The sequence below is a fragment of the Pempheris klunzingeri genome, chromosome 15, assembly GCF_042242105.1.
Source record: "Pempheris klunzingeri isolate RE-2024b chromosome 15, fPemKlu1.hap1, whole genome shotgun sequence".
Lineage (NCBI taxonomy): Eukaryota > Metazoa > Chordata > Actinopteri > Acropomatiformes > Pempheridae > Pempheris > Pempheris klunzingeri.
Window position 1 is genome coordinate 760,682 of NC_092026.1, and position 21,175 is coordinate 781,856.

At 33.6% G+C, this 21,175-nt stretch overlaps 1 protein-coding gene across 1 annotated transcript in view; it reads right to left on the minus strand.

Moving 5' to 3' along the window:
• Positions 1 to 12,516, minus strand: part of trdc (T-cell receptor delta constant) — a 32,507-nt gene extending 19,991 nt beyond the window's left edge. The window contains exon 1 of the mRNA XM_070844752.1: positions 12,464 to 12,516. Coding sequence (XP_070700853.1) covers positions 12,464 to 12,503 — 40 coding nt within the window. The 5' untranslated portion in view covers positions 12,504 to 12,516. The remainder of the gene's footprint in view (positions 1 to 12,463) is intronic.
• Between the last annotated feature and the right edge of the window lie 8,659 nt (positions 12,517 to 21,175).

Consider the following 21,175-nt stretch of genomic DNA (forward strand, 5'->3'; position numbering starts at 1 on the left):
CCATTCAGAAAAACATCATTTTAACATCTGAGACTTTTGCTTGAATGGTGACGTCGCGCTCACAACAATAAGCTGCTCAGTGTTAAATTAAATCTACATTTTAACGTTAGAGATAATGAACTAGTTGTTTCAGGCCTGTGTACACCTTTAAAACTCAGGTAAAGTGTTAAAGATGCCTTGTATAAATGATACTTACGGTATTTATTAGCACTTACTGGTTTCAGTGGTTAATCTGGTTCCACTGCCAAAGAGGATTTTAAATCCACCTCCAGCATTCACACAGCATGAAGCACCAGGACACAAACTCAGAGACCGACGGAACCAAACTCCAGTCAGAAAAACACCATTTTTACATTTAAGACTTTTGTCCAATCATAAAAAATATGTTTCTATTTTCATTAAAAATACAATCACATTATGAATTTATATCATAAATAAGACGCAGCCTGTAACGTCCACTGTGCAGTACAGACACAGACACTTGATGTGTTTAGTGTATTTAAATCTTCAGATGACTCCAGTATGATCAGATAAAACTAAAAGGTTTCTTTAACAACATGAACGTTTTAAAGACGCCTCCTATGAATATGTTAGTGCTCTGTTAGTGATCTGTCAGTGATCTGTCAGTGATCTGTCAGTGATCTGTTAGTGCTCTGTTAGTGATCTGTCAGTGATCTGTTAGTGATCTGTTAGTGATCTGTCAGTGATCTGTCAGTGATCTGTCAGTGATCTGTTAGTGCTCTGTTAGTGCTCTGTTAGTGCTCTGTTAGTGATCTGTTAGTGCTCTGTTAGTGATCTGTTAGTGCTCTCTGGTTTAAATGGTTAATGATCCTAATTTGACCACATGAAGCTCAGAGTGACGAACTGAACCAATAAATCACCTTTTGTCCAAATGACGGCAGCTCAGACACCAACAATCAGCTGCTAGTGTTCATAAAATGTATATTACACATAATATTACTTATATATACAGCAGATATACCAAATTAACTGTTTTAGCAATGATGCTCTTAAGAAATGCATTGATCAACACATGCTCCGCTAATTACTGGTTGTTCTTTAAACAATACTTATAATCTACTTCAGTACTCACTGGGCTCAATGTTTAATCTGGTTCCACTTCCAAAGAGGATCTTATATTGATTTGCAGCTCCAGTCACACAACATGAAGCACCACAACACAAACTCACACTGAACCAAACTCCATTTAGAAAAATATCAGTTTGGCCTTTGAGATTTCTGTCTGATTAAGATTCAGAGTTTAAGGTTTTGTGCACAGCAGAGATCCTGTTTTAGTGTTGGTGGTCTGATTAATGCATCGATGGTCCCAATGAACCTTCTCACTTGATGGATATAATAATAATAATAATAATATAATAATCAAGCCGTTCACTCATCAATAAATCCAACTTGAACACAGTTTTTTAGTTGTTTTTTAAATCTTCTGTTCTAGTTTTTGTGTATCACAGTTTGAGTCGATGCTCCACATTAATAATGTTGATATACAATATCAATACTTACTGGGTTCAACGTTTAATCTGGTTCCACTTCCAAAGATCAGTTTAGCTAAACCTCCAGTATTCACACAGCATGAAGCACCAGAACACAAACTCAGCAGAGACCAACTGAACCAAACTCCATTCAGAAAAACACTGAATTTACATTTTAAGTCTCTGACAGGTTTTAATTAAAAACCAATGGTCATAATTAAATTACAAACAAAACGTAGATCTCTGGAGACAAAGCTCTTACATTTATTGATCGATTGATTCAGCTGACGATAACTTCTTTGAATCTCTGTTTTAGCTGGATGTTGGTGTATTTTTGGTTTGATCCAAAAAATGTTGTCTTCTACACTAAAAAGTTGACATTTTAAAGATACAAGATTTTCATGTCGGCATTATTTTACTGAATTATTTTCTACTTTGTGCTGATTTTGAGCCCAAAGACAAGTTTTTTAACTGTTGTTCTGGTTTTGTATTTATTCATGTCGTGTGATGATGTTTTTCCTATAAATAATAATAATAGTAATAATAATAGTTTATGTTCCTACTTACTGGGTTCAATGTTTAATCTGGTTCCACTTCCAAAGATCAGTTTAGTTACACCTCCAGTATTCACACAGCATGAAGATCCAGAACACAAACTCAGCAGAGACAAACTGAACCAAACTCCATTCAGATCATCATCTAGATATTGATTATTGTAATCAATAGATTCTCAGTTGTTTGAGCATTGTGATGAAAACATGTTCTGAATTATTTTTTACTTGGAGCTGATTTTATGAGCCTGGAGTGAATAAATCATTTCCTTTGATGCTTTGAGTGTAAAATGCAGGTAAAGTTCACTTGTTAAGACGCCTCGTTTAAATAATATTTAGGATGTATGTCACTACTTACTGGGTTCAATGGTTAGTCTGGTTCCACTTCCAAAGATCATCTTTTCTTGATTCGCATTCACACAGCATGAAGCACCAGGACACAAACCCAGCAGAGACAAACTGAACCAAACTCCATTCAGAAAAACATCATTTTAACATCTGAGACTTTTACTTGAATGGTGACGTCGCGCTCACAACAATAAGCTGCTCAGTGTTAAATTAAATCAACATTTTAACGTTAGAGATAATGAACTAGTTGTTTCAGGCCTGTGTACACCTTTAAAACTCAGGTAAAGTGTTAAAGATGCCTCGTATAAATGATACTTAACGTATTTATTAGCACTTACTGGGTTCAACAGTTAGTCTGGTTCCACTTCCAAAGATCAGTTTTTTAGCTCCAGTATTCACACAGCATGAAGCACCAGGACACAAACTCAGCAGAGACAAACTGAACCAAACTCCATTCAGAAAAACTTTGTTTTTAGACTTTGAGAATTATCACATTCAAATTACATCAATAGACTATTTTTGTTACAAATTATAGTACATGTTAAATTTAGCTATTTACTCTACAGTAGAGATAAAACATGTTTTATTGATCATCATCTAGATATTGATTATTGTAATCAATAGATTCTCAGTTGTTTGAGCATTGTGATGAAAACATGTTCTGAATTATTTTTTACTTGGAGCTGATTTTATGAGCCTGGAGTGAATAAATCATTTCCTTTGATGCTTTGAGTGTAAAATGCAGGTAAAGTTCACTTGTTAAGACGCCTCGTTTAGATAATATTTAGGATGTATGTCACTACTTACTGGGTTCAACAGTTAGTCTGGTTCCACTTCCAAAGATCAGCTTTTCTTGATTCGCATACACACAGCATGAAGCACCAGGACACAAACCCAGCAGAGACAAACTGAACCAAACTCCATTCAGAAAAACATCATTTTAACATCTGAGACTTTTGCTTGAATGGTGACGTCGCGCTCACAACAATAAGCTGCTCAGTGTTAAATTAAATCTACATTTTAACGTTAGAGATAATGAACTAGTTGTTTCAGGCCTGTGTACACCTTTAAAACTCAGGTTAAGTGTTAAAGATGCCTCGTATAAATGATACTTAACGTATTTATTAGTACTTACTGGGTTCAACAGTTAGTCTGGTTCCACTTCCAAAGAACATCTTAACTCCAGTATTCACACAGCATGAAGCACCAGAACACAAACTCAGCAGGGACAAACTGAACCAAACTCCATTCAGAAAAACATCATTTTAACATTAAATAAATCTACATTTGAATATTAACTGAACAGTCGATATATTAAGCCGTTTAGTGTCGATGATCTTAATACTTTGATGGTTCTGATTCTATTTATTATGATTTTAATGATCAGGATGAACATTTTATTTACCAACTAATCTGGTTTTTGTGTGTGACACAGGTAACAAATCCTCTTAAAGATGCTGCATATTAATAATTTATATTTCTACTCACTGTCTCCAACAGTTAGTCTGGTCCCACTTCCAAAGATCATCTTATTCGCATTCACTCCAGTATTCACACAGCATGAAGCACCAGGACACAAACTCAGCAGAGACAAACTGAACCAAACTCCATTCAGAAAAACATCATTTTTACTTTAGATACTTCTGTCCAGATAAAATAGTCACTAATTTAATTAAATAATGGATCAACATAGATTATAAATGTGAATGGTGACATTTACTGTACAATAGCTACTGAGCAAACTGTTTGACAGTCAATGATTTCATCAATAACTTATTTGATTATGATGATCAAGACGATCTTTAACTAGTTTCTGCTCATAAAAACTTCTCTTAATCTTTGTTTTAGCTGGATGTTGGTGAATTCTTGGTTTCATCCCAACACTATTGTCATAGTTGGTGTTTTGGAGGTAGAGTTTTCATAACGAATGATATTGAATTATTTTCTACTTTGTGCTGATTTTATAACCCTGAAGAGTCGCCTGAATCTGTCAGCAGCTGTTCTCTCATCAATCACACCAGAAACAGTCTCATCTGTTTAGCCTCTAATCTGATTTAGTTTGAAAACACAATAAAGTTTGTTATCAAAGTCCTGTAATAATTATTATGGTATGTGTTCCAACTTACTGGGTTCAACAGTTAGTCTGGTTCCACTTCCAAAGATCAGCTTAACTCCATTATTCACACAGCATGAAGCACCAGAACACAAACTGAACCAAACTCCATTCAGAAAAACATCATTTTAACATTAAATAAATCTACATTTGAATATTAACTGAACAGTCGATATATTAAGCCGTTTAGTGTCGATGATCTTAATACTTTGATGGTTCTGATTGTATTTATTATGATTTTAATCATCAGGATGAAGGTGATCTTTGAACGTTTTCTGCTCATGAAAACTTGTTGAAATGTTTGTTTTAGCAGAATGATTTTTGGTATTTTAACTAAACTAAATGTAATAAAACAAACATTTTATTTACCAACTAATCTGGTTTTTATGTGTGACACAGGTAACAAATCCTCTTAAAGATGCTGCATATTAATAATTTATATTTCTACTCACTGTCTCCAACAGTTAGTCTGGTCCCACTTCCAAAGAACATCTTATATTGATTTACTCCATTATTCACACAGCATGAAGCACCAGGACACAAACTCAGCAGAGACAAACTGAACCAAACTCCATTCAGAAAAACATCATTTTAACATCTGAGACTTTTGCTTGAATGGTGACGTCGCGCTCACAACAATAAGCTGCTCAGTGTTAAATTAAATCTACATTTTAATGTTAGAGATAATGAACTAGTTGTTTCAGGCCTGTGTACACCTTTAAAACTCAGGTAAAGTGTTAAAGATGCCTCGTATAAATGATACTTAAGGTATTTATTAGTACTCACTGTCTCCAACAGTTAGTCTGGTTCCACTTCCAAAGATCATCTTATAACCAATATTCACACAGCATGAAGCACCAGAACACAAACTCAGCAGAGACAAACTGAACCAAACTCCATTCAGAAAACTACCAAATTAACTTTACACTTGAACAGGATTTTAATGAGGAGTTCCTCTTATATAAGAGTTATTTCTACATTTGGGACGATCACTTGAATTATAAAATTTCTCATTAAATCCTAAATATACTAAAACAAACCTTAAACTGATATTTCCTGGACAGCAGAGAGACTAAAAGTGTTTCACTGAAGCTTTTCTCTACTTGCTTGGCTGATGGGATTATTAACGTTAGTTTAGAAAACTGTAAACCTGCAGCTTCGTCCAGATAAAACAGAAACTGTTTTTAGTTTTCAGTTTTCCTACAAGTTGATATTTTTCCACTCAACAACAGTTAAACTGAATTATTTTCTACTTTGTGCTTCTTTTATCATTCTGGAGTCTTAAATCTGCCATGGGACGTTTCTTTCTTGTTGTTTTGTACAAATTCCTGTTGATGAACATGAGACGTCTCTGAAAGCAAATTTTGGTGTTTCAGTTTATGTTCCTACTTACTGGGTTCAACAGTTAGTCTGGTTCCACTGCCAAAGATCAGCTTGTATTGATTCGTCGTCGTCACACAACATGAAGTATCATAACAACAACCCAGCAGAGACTAACTGGACCAAACTCCATTCAGAAAAACACGATTTTTACATTTACGCTGTAGAATAAATAAATGTTGACACGAACCGACCGTGTAATGATGTGGAGCTGTTTCAGTGTTAACTGACTTAATGATTAATGTGATCAATACTCTCTCAGCTGAATCTTTCAACCATTTAGTCTCATCTTTAAAATGTTTGGATGAATCTGCAGCAGCATCCAGATAAAATAAAAACTCGTCTTAGTTAGTGAAAAGTTTCGGACTTACTGGGTTCAACAGTTAGTCTGGTTCCACTTCCAAACAGCATCTTGTTCTGATTCGTATTTGTCACACAGCACGAAGCTCCACAACGAAAACTCAGCAGCCAAACTCCATTCAGAAAAATGGGTTTTTTACATTTGAGACATGAATAATATGTAGAATCTAATATTTACTATGAATAAACACTGAGCATGTGATTTTTAATTAATATTCTGATTAAAACAACTTTTAAATCAAATTATTTTCTACTGGTGCTGGTTTAATGAGTCTGAAGAGTCAAATGGATCATTGATTTTTTTTTAATATTCCATTAAAACACTGGCTGCTTTTGAAGACGCCTCACATAAATATAGATTATTGATCATTATCAGTACTTACTGGGTTCTACGGTTAGTCTGGTTCCACTTCCAAAGATCATCTTATAACCAGTATTCACACAGCATGAAGCACCAGAACACAAACCCAGCAGAGACAAACTGAACCAAACTCCATTCAGAAAAACATCATTTTAACATCTGAGACTTTTGCTTGAATGGTGACGTCGCGCTCACAACAATAAGCTGCTCAGTGTTAAATTAAATCTACATTTTAACGTTAGAGATAATTAACTAGTTGTTTCAGGCCTGTGCACACCTTTAAAACTCAGGTAAAGTGTTAAAGATGCCTCGTATAAATGATACTTAACGTATTTATTAGTACTTACTGGGTTCAACAGTTAGTCTGGTTCCACTTCCAAAGATCAGTTTTTGAGCTCCAGTATTCACACAGCATGAAGCACCAGGACACAAACCCAGCAGAGACAAACTGAACCAAACTCCATTCAGAAAACTACCAAATTAACTTTACACTTGAACAGGATTTTAATGAGGAGTTCCTCTTATATAAGAGTTATTTCTACATTTGGGACGATCACTTGAATTATAAAATTTCTCATTAAATCCTAAATATACTAAAACAAACCTTAAACTGATATTTCCTGGACAGCAGAGAGACTAAAAGTGTTTTACTGAAGCTTTTCTCTACTTGCTTGGCTGATGGGATTATTAACGTTAGTTTAGAAAACTGTAAACCTGCAGCTTCGTCCAGATAAAACAGAAACTGTTTTTAGTTTTCAGTTTTCCTACAAGTTGATATTTTTCCACTCAACAACAGTTTAACTGAATTATTTTCTACTTTGTGCTTCTTTTATCATTCTGGAGTCTTAAATCTGCCATGGGACGTTTCTTTCTTGTTGTTTTGTACAAATTCCTGTTGATGAACATGAGACGTCTCTGAAAGCAAATTTTGGTGTTTCAGTTTATGTCACTACTTACTGGGTTCAACAGTTAGTCTGGTTCCACTGCCAAAGATCAGCTTATTCCCAGTATTCACACAGCATGAAGCACCAGAACACAAACCCAGCAGAGACAAATTGAACCAAACTCCATTCAGAAAAACGTTGTTTTTAGACTTTGAGAATTATCACATTCAAATTACATCAATAGACTATTTTTATTACAAATTATAGTACATGTTAAATTTAGCTATTTACTCTACAGTAGAGATAAAACATGTTTTATTGATCATCATCTAGATATTGATTATTGTAATCAATAGATTCTCAGTTGTTTGAGCATTGTGATGAAAACATGTTCTGAATTATTTTTTACTTGGAGCTGATTTTATGAGCCTGGAGTGAATAAATCATTTCCTTTGATGCTTTGAGTGTAAAATGCAGGTAAAGTTCACTTGTTAAGACGCCTCGTTTAAATAATATTTAGGATGTATGTCACTACTTACTGGGTTCAATGGTTAATCTGGTTCCACTTCCAAAGATCAGCTTTCTTTGATTCCCAGTATTCACACAGCATGAAGCACCAGGACACAAACTCAGCAGAGACAAACTGAACCAAACTCCATTCAGAAAAACATCATTTTAACATCTGAGACTTTTACTTGAATGGTGACGTCGCGCTCACAACAATAAGCTGCTCAGTGTTAAATTAAATCTACATTTTAACGTTAGAGATAATGAACTAGTTGTTTCAGGCCTGTGTACACCTTTAAAACTCAGGTAAAGTGTTAAAGATGCCTCGTATAAATGATATTTAAGGTATTTATTAGTACTTACTGGATTCAACAGTTAGTCTGGTTCCACTTCCAAAGATCAGCTTATAGTTACCAGTATTCACACAGCATGAAGCACCAGAACACAAACCCAGCAGAGACAAACTGAACCAAACTCCATTCAGAAAACTGCCAAATTAACTTTACACTTAAATATTAACATTTAATTATAAGATATCTGCTTTATAGATATTTATATTTAATCAAATGTTTCATGTTTGTTTCTGAACCAAACTCCATTCAGAAAAACATAATTTTAACATTAAATTAAATGCACACTTGACTATTAACTGCTCAGTATATATATTGAGGCATTCAGAGTTAATTAAGATTAATAAAACAAACATTTTATTTACCAACTAATTCAATTCAATTTTATTTGTATAGCCCAATATCACAACAGAGTGTCTCATAGTGCTTTACAAAGTTCAACTAATCTGTTTTGTGTGTGACAAAGGCAACGAATCCTCTTAAAGATGCTGCATATTAATAATATTTATGTTCTATATTTCTACTCACTGTCTCCAACAGTTAGTCTGGTTCCACTTCCAAAGAACAGCTTTTCTTGATTCCCAGTATTCACACAGCATGAAGCACCAGAACACAAACCCAGCAGAGACAAACTGAACCAAACTCCATTCAGAAAAACATCATTTTAACATTAAATTAAATGCACACTTGACTATTAACTGCTCAGTAGATATATTGAGGCGTTTAGAGTTCATCAATGCATCGATGATTCTGACTGATATTAATATGACAAACATTTTATTTACCAACTAATCTGGTTTTTATGTGTGACACAGGTAACAAATCCTCTTAAAGATGCTGCATATTAATAATATTTATGTTCTATATTTCTACTCACTGTCTCCAACAGTTAGTCTGGTCCCACTTCCAAAGATCAGCTTATTCTGATTCACTCCATTATTCACACAGCATGAAGCACCAGGACACAAACTCAGCAGAGACAAACTGAACCAAACTCCATTTAAAAAAACGACAAATTAATTTTCCAATCACATATTTAGATGTGATGATAAATATCTGCTTCCTAAATATTTGATCAAATATTACCAGTTTGTTTCTCTCATATAATCATCGATTTTACACCTGAGAATTTACCTAGAGAATGACCTTCTGATCACAACAATAAGAGGTTTAACAAATATGAATGTATTGAAATACATGACGTACATGTATGTCACATTTACTTTACTGTAGAGACACTGAACAGCTGCTTTATATCACTTTAAGTATTCCTGTAAAACAAACTGTTAAATGTCCATGTTCCATATAGATAACAGGCCGTTTATGATCATTATCAGTACTTACTGGGTTCTACGGTTAATCTGGTTCCACTTCCAAAGAACATCTTAAAGCCAGTATTCACACAGCATGAAGCACCAGAACACAAACCCAGCAGAGACAAACTGAACCAAACTCCATTCAGAAAAACATCATTTTAACATCTGAGACTTTTACTTGAATGGTGACGTCGCGCTCACAACAATAAGCTGCTCAGTGTTAAATTAAATCTACATTTTAACGTTAGAGATAATGAACTAGTTGTTTCAGGCCTGTGTACACCTTTAAAACTCAGGTAAAGTGTTAAAGATGCCTCGTATAAATGATACTTAAGGTATTTATTAGTACTTACTGGGTTCAACAGTTAGTCTGGTTCCACTTCCAAAGATCAGTTTATTGTAATCAGTATTCACACAGCATGAAGCACCAGAACACAAACTCAGCAGAGACAAACTGAACCAAACTCCATTCAGAAAAACGTTGTTTTTAGACTTTGAGAATTATCACATTCAAATTACATCAATAGACTATTTTTATTACAAATTATAGTACATGTTAAATTTAGCTATTTACTCTACAGTAGAGATAAAACATGTTTTATTGATCATCATTTAGATATTGATTATTGTAATCAATAGATTCTCAGTTGTTTGAGCATTGTGATGAAAACATGTTCTGAATTATTTTTTACTTGGAGCTGATTTTATGAGCCTGGAGTGAATAAATCATTTCCTTTGATGCTTTGAGTGTAAAATGCAGGTAAAGTTCACTTGTTAAGACGCCTCGTTTAAATAATATTTAGGATGTATGTCACTACTTACTGGGTTCAATGGTTAGTCTGGTTCCACTTCCAAAGATCATCTTAACTCCAGTATTCACACAGCATGAAGCACCAGGACACAAACTCAGAGACAAACTGAACCAAACTCCATTCAGAAAAACATCATTTTAACATTAAATAAATCTACATTTGAATATTAACTGAACAGTCGATATATTAAGCCGTTTAGTGTCGATGATCTTAATACTTTGATGGTTCTGATTCTATTTATTATGATTTTAATCATCAGGATGAAGGTGATCTTTGAACATTTTCTGCTCATGAAAACTTGTTGAAATGTTTGTTTTAGCAGAATGATTTTTGGAATTTTAACTAAACTAAATGTAATAAAACAAACATTTTATTTACCAACTAATCTGGTTTTTATGTGTGACACAGGTAACAAATCCTCTTAAAGATGCTGCATATTAATAATATTTAGAATCTATATTTCTACTCACTGTCTCCAACAGTTAGTCTGGTTCCACTTCCAAAGATCAGCTTATATTGATTCGCATTCACACAGCATGAAGCACCAGGACACAAACCCAGCAGAGACAAACTGAACCAAACTTTGACTGAATGATAAAATATCTAGTTTCTAAACATTTAATCAAAGGTGGCCAGTTTATCTCTGACATTTACGACAGTAGAGAAACACTGAATTAACAGTTTTCCTGTAAAACAACATAATAAAAAACAGCATAATTTGTTTTAAAGATGTTCCATTTAAATAATGATCTATATCAGTACTCACTGTCTCCAACAGTTAGTCTGGTCCCACTTCCAAAGATCAGCTTATTGTAACCATCATTCACACAGCATGAAGCACCAGAACACAAACTGAACCAAACTCCATTCAGAAAAACATCATTTTAACATTAAATAAATCTACATTTGAATATTAACTGAACAGTCGATATATTAAGCCGTTTAGTGTCGATGATCTTAATACTTTGATGGTTCTGATTCTATTTATTATGATTTTAATCATCAGGATGAAGGTGATCTTTGAACGTTTTCTGCTCATGAAAACTTGTTGAAATGTTTGTTTTAGCAGAATGATTTTTGGAATTTTAACTAAACTAAACGTAATAAAACAAACATTTTATTTACCAACTAATCTGGTTTTTAAGGTATTTATTAGCACTTACTGGGTTCTACGGTTAGTCTGGTTCCACTTCCAAAGATCAGCTTATATACACCTCCAGTATTCACACAGCATGAAGCACCAGGACACAAACTGAACCAAACTCCATTCAGAAAAATGAAATATATATATATTCTACATGTAAAATATAATTTTCAGATTAGATTTTAAAATGGCTGCTTCTTCACAGAGGACAATTAAAACCAGAAATGTTGATTTAAAAGCTGAAGTTCTGTCGTCGTCACAATTTTTACACTTTAGTTTTGTCTGAATGATTATTGTCCAGTGGAATAAATGGATCATGTATCATTATTATCATCATCATCATCATCATCATCATCATAAATCTGTGATATTCACTCAGACACTGAGACTGTTTTTATCTTTTTCATCTGATATTCTGGTTTTACGTGTTAAACACTGGAAAGCTTGTTTGACAACACGTATAATTATTGATTATAACATGCATCAGTACTTAATGGGTACTGATGACAGATTTTTAATTGATCATTTCTCAGTGAACGTGTTGTATTGATCTGATCAAGACGACTTTTAAATCCCATTTCTTTCTACTGTGTTCTGGTTTTATGAGTCTGAAGAGTCGATTGTTAATCAGACCAGAACCACAAGCTTGTATTTTATCTGATGCTCTGCATTTCTTTGGAAACACTGAACCAAACTTCATTTAGAAAAGCTGCATTTCTACATTCAGGACTTCTGCTGGGATTATTCTATTCTACTTACATAAATAACTATTTTCATCTTTGTTGTCTGGTTTGTACATTGTGTTGCTAATGTTTGTATAAAGTCTGTAACCTCTATCAGAACTTACTGGGCTCAATGTTCAGTCTGGTTCCACTTCCAAAGATCATCTTATATCCTCCATCATTCACACAGCATGAAGCACCAGAACACAAACTCAGTGACCAACTGAACCAAACCTCATTTAGAAAAACACTATTTTTACATTAGATACTTCTGCTGGAATTAAAGCTCAATAAATAAAAGAGTATTTAGCTTTTTGGATGATTTTGATTAAAAACAAATGCAGGCTACATTATATATAATGATTTATATATATACACACATATCATTAGTGAAATGTACATGTAACAAGCGACATATTTTGTGATCACGGTGATCTTTATTCTTATTATTGAATTATTTTGTACTTCATGATGATTTTATGAAACTGGCGAATGAATCATTTCCAAGTTTGTCTTGAAAGATGCTTCATATAAATAATATTTGTATTCTCTCTGTACTCACTGGGCTCAACGGTTAATCTGGTTCCACTTCCAAAGAACATCTTATATCCACCTCCAGTATTCACACAGCATGAAGCACCAGGACACAAACCCAGCAGAGACAAACTGAACCAAACTCCATTCAGAAAAACATGATTTTTGAACAGTAGCGATATGGAGGTGTTTTAGAGTTAATGTGCTGATGATTGACTCTCAGGTGACGTATTAATATTTCAGATTAAGACTAAATTCAACCACTAAGTCTCATAACAGCATCTTTAAAATGTTTGAATGACTCCAAACCTGCAGCATCACGACAAAATAAAAACTGTTTTCTTAGGTTGTGAAAAGTTGACAGAGATAAAACGGTGTTTCAAAATGAGCACGAAAAGGAAAATGATTCAGTTTGAGTCCCATATTAACATATTAACACTGATTATGATCATTATCAATACTCACTGGGCTCAATAGTTAATCTGGTTCCACTGCCAAAGAACAGCTTTTGAGTATTCACACAGCATGAAGCACCAGGACACAAACCCAGCAGAGACAAACTGAACCAAACTCCATTCAGAAAACTGCCAAGTTAACTTTACACTTAAATATTAACATTTAATTATAAAATATCTGCTTTATAGATATTTATATTTAATCAAATGTTGAATGTTTGTTTCTGAACCAGACTTCATTTAGAAATACAGCATTTTAACATTTTACTCCGTAAGTAAAATGCACACTTGACTATTAACTGCTCAGTAGATATATTGATGTTCTATATTTCTACTCACTGTCTCCAACAGTTAGTCTGGTTCCACTTCCAAAGATGATCTTATATGAATTCACTCCATCATTCACACAGCATGAAGCACCAGGACACAAACTGAACCAAACTCCATTCAGAAAAACATCATTTTAACATTAAATAAATCTACATTTGAATATTAACTGAACAGTCGATATATTAAGCCGTTTAGTGTCGATGATCTTAATACTTTGATGGTTCTGATTCTATTTATTATGATTTTAATCATCAGGATGAAGGTGATCTTTGAACGTTTTCTGCTCATGGAATCTTGTAGAAATGTTTGTTTTAGCAGAATGATTTTTGGTATTTTAACTAAACTAAACGTTATAAAACGAACATTTTATTAACCAACTAATCTGGTTTTTATGTGTGACACAAGTAACAAATCCTCTTAAAGATGCTGCATATTAATAATATTTATGTTCTATATTTCTACTCACTGTCTCCAACAGTTAGTCTGGTTCCACTTCCAAAGAACACCTTATTCCCATTATTCACACAGCATGAAGCACCAGGACACAAACTCAGCAGAGACAAACTGAACCAAACTCCATTCAGAAAAACATCATCTTAACATCTGAGACTTTTACTTGAATGGTGACGTCGCGCTCACAACAATAAGCTGCTCAGTGTTAAATTAAATCTACATTTTAACGTTAGAGATAATGAACTAGTTGTTTCAGGCCTGTGTACACCTTTAAAACTCAGGTAAAGTGTTAAAGATACTTAAGGTATTTATTAGTACTTACTGGGTTCAACAGTTAGTCTGGTTCCACTTCCAAAGATGATCTTATAGTCAGCATTCGCATTCACACAGCATGAAGCACCAGGACACAAACCCAGCAGAGACAAACTGAACCAAACTCCATTTAGAAAACTGCCAAATTAACTTTACACTTAAATATTAACATTTAATTATAAGATATCTGCTTTATAGATATTTATATTTAATCAAATGTTTCATGTTTGTTTCTGAACCAAACTCCATTCAGAAAAACATAATTTTAACATTAAATTAAATGCACACTTGACTATTAACTGCTCAGTATATATATTGAGGCATTCAGAGTTAATTAAGATTAATAAAACAAACATTTTATTTACCAACTAATTCAATTTTATTTGTATAGCCCAATATCACAACAGAGTGTCTCATAGTGCTTTACAAAGTTCAACTAATCTGTTTTTTGTGTGTGACACAGGTAACAAATCCTCTTAAAGATGCTGCATATTAATAATATTTATGTTCTATATTTCTACTCACTGTCTCCAACAGTTAGTCTGGTTCCACTTCCAAAGATCAGCTTTTCAGTATTCCCATTCACACAGCATGAAGCACCAGGACACAAACCCAGCAGAGACAAACTGAACCAAACTCCATTCAGAAAACTGCCAAATTAACTTTACACTTGAACAGGATTTTAATGAGGAGTTCCTCTTATATAAGAGTTATTTCTACATTTGGGACGATCACTTGAATTATAAAATTTCTCATTAAATCCTAAATATACTAAAACAAACCTTAAACTGATATTTCCTGGACAGCAGAGAGACTAAAAGTGTTTCACTGAAGCTTTTCTCTACTTGCTTGGCTGATGGGATTATTAACGTTAGTTTAGAAAACTGTAAACCTGCAGCTTCGTCCAGATAAAACAGAAACTGTTTTTAGTTTTCAGTTTTCCTACAAGTTGATATTTTTCCACTCAACAACAGTTAAACTGAATTATTTTCTACTTTGTGCTTCTTTTATCATTCTGGAGTCTTAAATCTGCCATGGGACGTTTCTTTCTTGTTGTTTTGTACAAATTCCTGTAAAACACCAACATTTGCTTCAGAGACGCCTCGTGTTCATTAAGTTTATGTTCCTACTCACTGTCTCCAACAGTTAGTCTGGTTCCACTTCCAAAGATGATCTTATTTGCAGTATTCGCATTCACACAGCATGAAGCACCAGAACACAAACTCAGCAGAGACAAACTGAACCAAACTCCATTCAGAAAAACATCATTTTAACATCTGAGACTTTTGCTTGAATGGTGACGTCGCGCTCACAACAATAAGCTGCTCAGTGTTAAATTAAATCTACATTTTAACGTTAGAGATAATGAACTAGTTGTTTCAGGCCTGTGTACACCTTTAAAACTCAGGTAAAGTGTTAAAGATGCCTCGTATAAATGATACTTAAGGTATTTATTAGTACTTACTGGGTTCAACAGTTAGTCTGGTTCCACTTCCAAAGATCAGATTATAGCCAGTATTCGCATTCACACAGCATGAAGCACCAGAACACAAACTCATCAGAGACAAACTGAACCAAACTTTGACTGAATGATAAAATATCTAGTTTCTAAACATTTAATCAAAGGTGGCCAGTTTATCTCTGACATTTACGACAGTAGAGAAACACTGAATTAACAGTTTTCCTGTAAAACAACATGATAAAAAACAGCATAATTTGTTTTAAAGATGTTCCATTTAAATAATGATCTATATCAGTACTCACTGTCTCCAACAGTTAGTCTGGTCCCACTTCCAAAGATCAGCTTATTCACATTCACTCCAGAATTCACACAGCATGAAGCACCAGGACACAAACTGAACCAAACTCCATTCAGAAAACTGCCAAATTAACTTTACACTTAAATATTAACATTTAATTATAAAATATCTGCTTTATAGATATTTATATTTAATCAAATGTTTCATGAATGTTTCTGAACCAGACTTCATTTAGAAATACAGCATTTTAACATTTTACTCCGTAAGTAAAATGCACACTTGACTATTAACTGCTCAGTAGATATATTGATGTTCTATATTTCTACTCACTGTCTCCAACAGTTAGTCTGGTTCCACTTCCAAAGATCATCTCATTTACACCTTGAGTATTCACACAGCATGAAGCACCAGAACACAAACTCAGCAGAGACAAACTGAACCAAACTCCATTCAGAAAAACATCATTTTAACATTAAATAAATCTACATTTGAATATTAACTGAACAGTCGATATATTAAGCCGTTTAGTGTCGATGATCTTAATACTTTGATGGTTCTGATTGTATTTATTATGATTTTAATGATCAGGATAAACATTTTATTTACCAACTAATCTGGTTTTTATGTGTGACACAGGTAACAAATCCTCTTAAAGATGCTGCATATTAATAATATTTATAATCTATATTTCTACTCACTGTCTCCAACAGTTAGTCTGGTTCCACTGCCAAAGATCAGCTTATTCCCAGTATTCACACAGCATGAAGCACCAGAACACAAACCCAGCAGGGACAAACTGAACCAAACTCCATTCAGAAAAACATGATTTTTGAACAGTAGCGATATGGAGGTGTTTTAGAGTTAATGTGCTGATGATTGACTCTCAGGTGACGTATTAATATTTCAGATTAAGACTAAATTCAACCATTAAGTCTCATAACAGCATCTCTAAAATGTTTGAATGACTCCAAACCTGCAGCATCATGACAAAATAAAAACTGTTTTCTTAGGTTGTGAAAAGTTGACGTTGTGGAAATACCACAGCACAAAATGAGCACAAAAAGGGAAATGATTCAGTTTGAGTCCCATATTAACATATTAACACTGATTATGATCATTATCAATACTCACTGGGTTCAACGGTTAATCTGGTCCCACTTCCAAAGATCAGCTTATTTACACCTCCAGTATTCACACAGCATGAAGCACCAGAACACAAACCCAGCAGAGACAAACTGAACCAAACTCCATTCAGAAAAACATCATTTTAACATCGGAGACTTTTACTTGAATGGTGACGTCGCGCTCACAACAATAAGCTGCTCAGTGTTAAATTAAATCTACATTTTAACGTTAGAGATAATGAACTAGTTGTTTCAGGCCTGTGTACACCTTTAAAACTCAGGTAAAGTGTTAAAGATGCCTCGTATAAATGATACTTAAGGTATTTATGAGCACTTACTGGGTTCAACAGTTAATCTGGTCCCACTTCCAAAGATCAGATTAACTCCATTATTCACACAGCATGAAGCACCAGAACACAAACTCAGAGACAAACTGAACCAAACTCCATTCAGAAAACTGCCAAATTAACTTTACACTTAAATATTAAGATGTAATTATAAAATATCTGCTTTATAGATATTTATATTTAATCAAATGTTTCATGAATGTTTCTGAACCAGACTTCATTTAGAAATACAGCATTTTAACATTTTACTCCGTAAGTAAAATGCACACTTGACTATTAACTGCTCAGTAGATATATTGATGTTCTATATTTCTACTCACTGTCTCCAACAGTTAGTCTGGTTCCACTTCCAAAGATCAGCTTATATGGATTCACTCCAGCATTCACACAGCATAAAGCACCAGGACACAAACTCAGCAGAGACAAACTGAACCAAACTTTGACTGAATGATAAAATATCTAGTTTCTAAACATTTAATCAAAGGTGGCCAGTTTATCTCTGACATTTACGACAGTAGAGAAACACTGAATTAACAGTTTTCCTGTAAAACAACATAATAAAAAACAGCATAATTTGTTTTAAAGATGTTCCATTTAAATAATGATCTATATCAGTACTCACTGTCTCCAACAGTTAGTCTGGTCCCACTTCCAAAGATCAGCTTATTGTAACCATCATTCACACAGCATGAAGCACCAGAACACAAACTGAACCAAACTCCATTCAGAAAAACATCATTTTAACATTAAATAAATCTACATTTGAATATTAACTGAACAGTCGATATATTAAGCCGTTTAGTGTCGATGATCTTAATACTTTGATGGTTCTGATTGTATTTATTATGATTTTAATCATCAGGATGAAGGTGATCTTTGAACGTTTTCTGCTCATGAAAACTTGTTGAAATGTTTGTTGTAGCCAAATGATTTTTGGAATTTTAACTAAACTAAACGTAATAAAACAAACATTTTATTTACCAACTAATCTGTTTTTTAAGGTATTTATTAGCACTTACTGGGTTCTACGGTTAGTCTGGTTCCACTTCCAAAGATCAGCTTATATACACCTCCAGTAGTCACACAGCATGAAGCACCAGGACACAAACTGAACCAAACTCCATTCAGAAAAATGAAATATATATATATTCTACATGTAAAATATAATTTTCAGATTAGATTTTAAAATGGCTGCTTCTTCACAGAGGACAATTAAAACCAGAAATGTTGATTTAAAAGCTGAAGTTCTGTCGTCTTCACAATTTTTACACTTTAGTTTTGTCTGAATGATTATTGTCCAGTGGAATAAATGGATCATGTATCATTATTATCATCATCATCATCATCATCATCATCATAAATCTGTGATATTCACTCAGACACTGAGACTGTTTTTATCTTTTTCATCTGATATTCTGGTTTTACGTGTTAAACACTGGAAAGCTTGTTTGACAACACGTATAATTATTGATTATAACATGCATCAGTACTTAATGGGTACTGATGACAGATTTTTAATTGATCATTTCTCAGTGAACGTGTTGTATTGATCTGATCAAGACGACTTTTAAATCCCATTTCTTTCTACTGTGTTCTGGTTTTATGAGTCTGAAGAGTCGATTGTTAATCAGACCAGAACCACAAGCTTGTATTTTATCTGCTGCTCTGCATTTCTTTGGAAACACTGAACCAAACTTCATTTAGAAAAGCTGCATTTCTACATTCAGGACTTCTGCTGGGATTATTCTATTCTACTTACATAAATAACTATTTTCATCTTTGTTGTCTGGTTTGTACATTGTGTTGCTAATGTTTGTATAAAGTCTGTAACCTCTATCAGAACTTACTGGGCTCAATGTTCAGTCTGGTTCCACTTCCAAAGATCATCTTATATCCTCCATCATTCACACAGCATGAAGCACCAGAACACAAACTCAGTGACCAACTGAACCAAACCTCATTTAGAAAAACACTATTTTTACATTAGATACTTCTGCTGGAATTAAAGCTCAATAAATTAAAGAGTATTTAGCTTTTTGGATGATTTTGATTAAAAACAAATGCAGGCTACATTATATATAATGATTTATATATATACACACATATCATTAGTGAAATGTACATGTAACAAGCGACATATTTTGTGATCACGGTGATCTTTATTCTTATTATTGAATTATTTTGTACTTCATGCTGATTTTATGAAACTGGCGAATGAATCATTTCCAAGTTTGTCTTGAAAGATGCTTCATATAAATAATATTTGTATTCTCTCTGTACTCACTGGGCTCAACGGTTAATCTGGTTCCACTTCCAAAGAACATCTTATATCCACCTCCAGTATTCACACAGCATGAAGCACCAGGACACAAACCCAGCAGAGACAAACTGAACCAAACTCCATTCAGAAAAACATGATTTTTGAACAGTAGCGATATGGAGGTGTTTTAGAGTTAATGTGCTGATGATTGACTCTCAGGTGACGTATTAATATTTCAGATTAAGACTAAATTCAACCACTAAGTCTCATAACAGCATCTCTAAAATGTTTGAATGACTCCAAACCTGCAGCATCACAACAAAATAAAAACTGTTTTCTTAGGTTGTGAAAAGTTGACAGAGATAAAACGGTGTTTTAAAATGAGCACGAAAAGGAAAATGATTCAGTTTGAGTCCCATATTAACATATTAACACTGATTATGATCATTATCAATACTCACTGGGTTCAACAGTTAATCTGGTTCCACTGCCAAAGATCAGCTTTTGAGTATTCACACAGCATGAAACACCAGAACACAAACTCAGAGACAAACTGAACCAAACTCCATTCAGAAAACTGCCAAATTAACTTTACACTTAAATATTAACATTTAATTATAAAATATCTGCTTTATAGATATTTATATTTAATCAAATGTTTCATGAATGTTTCTGAACCAGACTTCATTTAGAAATACAGCATTTTAACATTTTACTCCGTAAGTAAAATGCACACTTGACTATTAACTGCTCAGTAGATATATTTATGTTCTATATTTCTACTCACTGTCTCCAACAGTTAGTCTGGTTCCACTTCCAAAGATGATCTTATATGAATTCACTCCATCATTCACACAGCATGAAGCACCAGGACACAAACTCAGAGACAAACTGAACCAAACTCCATTCAGAAAAACATCATTTTAACATTAAATAAATCTACATTTGAATATTAACTGAACAGTCGATATATTAAGCCGTTTAGTGTCGATGATCTTAATACTTTGATGTTCTGATTCTATTTATTATGATTTTAATGATCAGGATGAAGGTGATCTTTGAACGTTTTCTGCTCATGGAATCTTGTAGAAATGTTTGTTTTAGCAGAATGATTTTTGGTATTTTAACTAAACTAAACGTTATAAAACGAACATTTTATTAACCAACTAATCTGGTTTTTATGTGTGACACAGGTAACGAATCCTCTTAAAGATGCTGCATATTAATAATATTTATGTTCTATATTTATACTCACTGTCTCC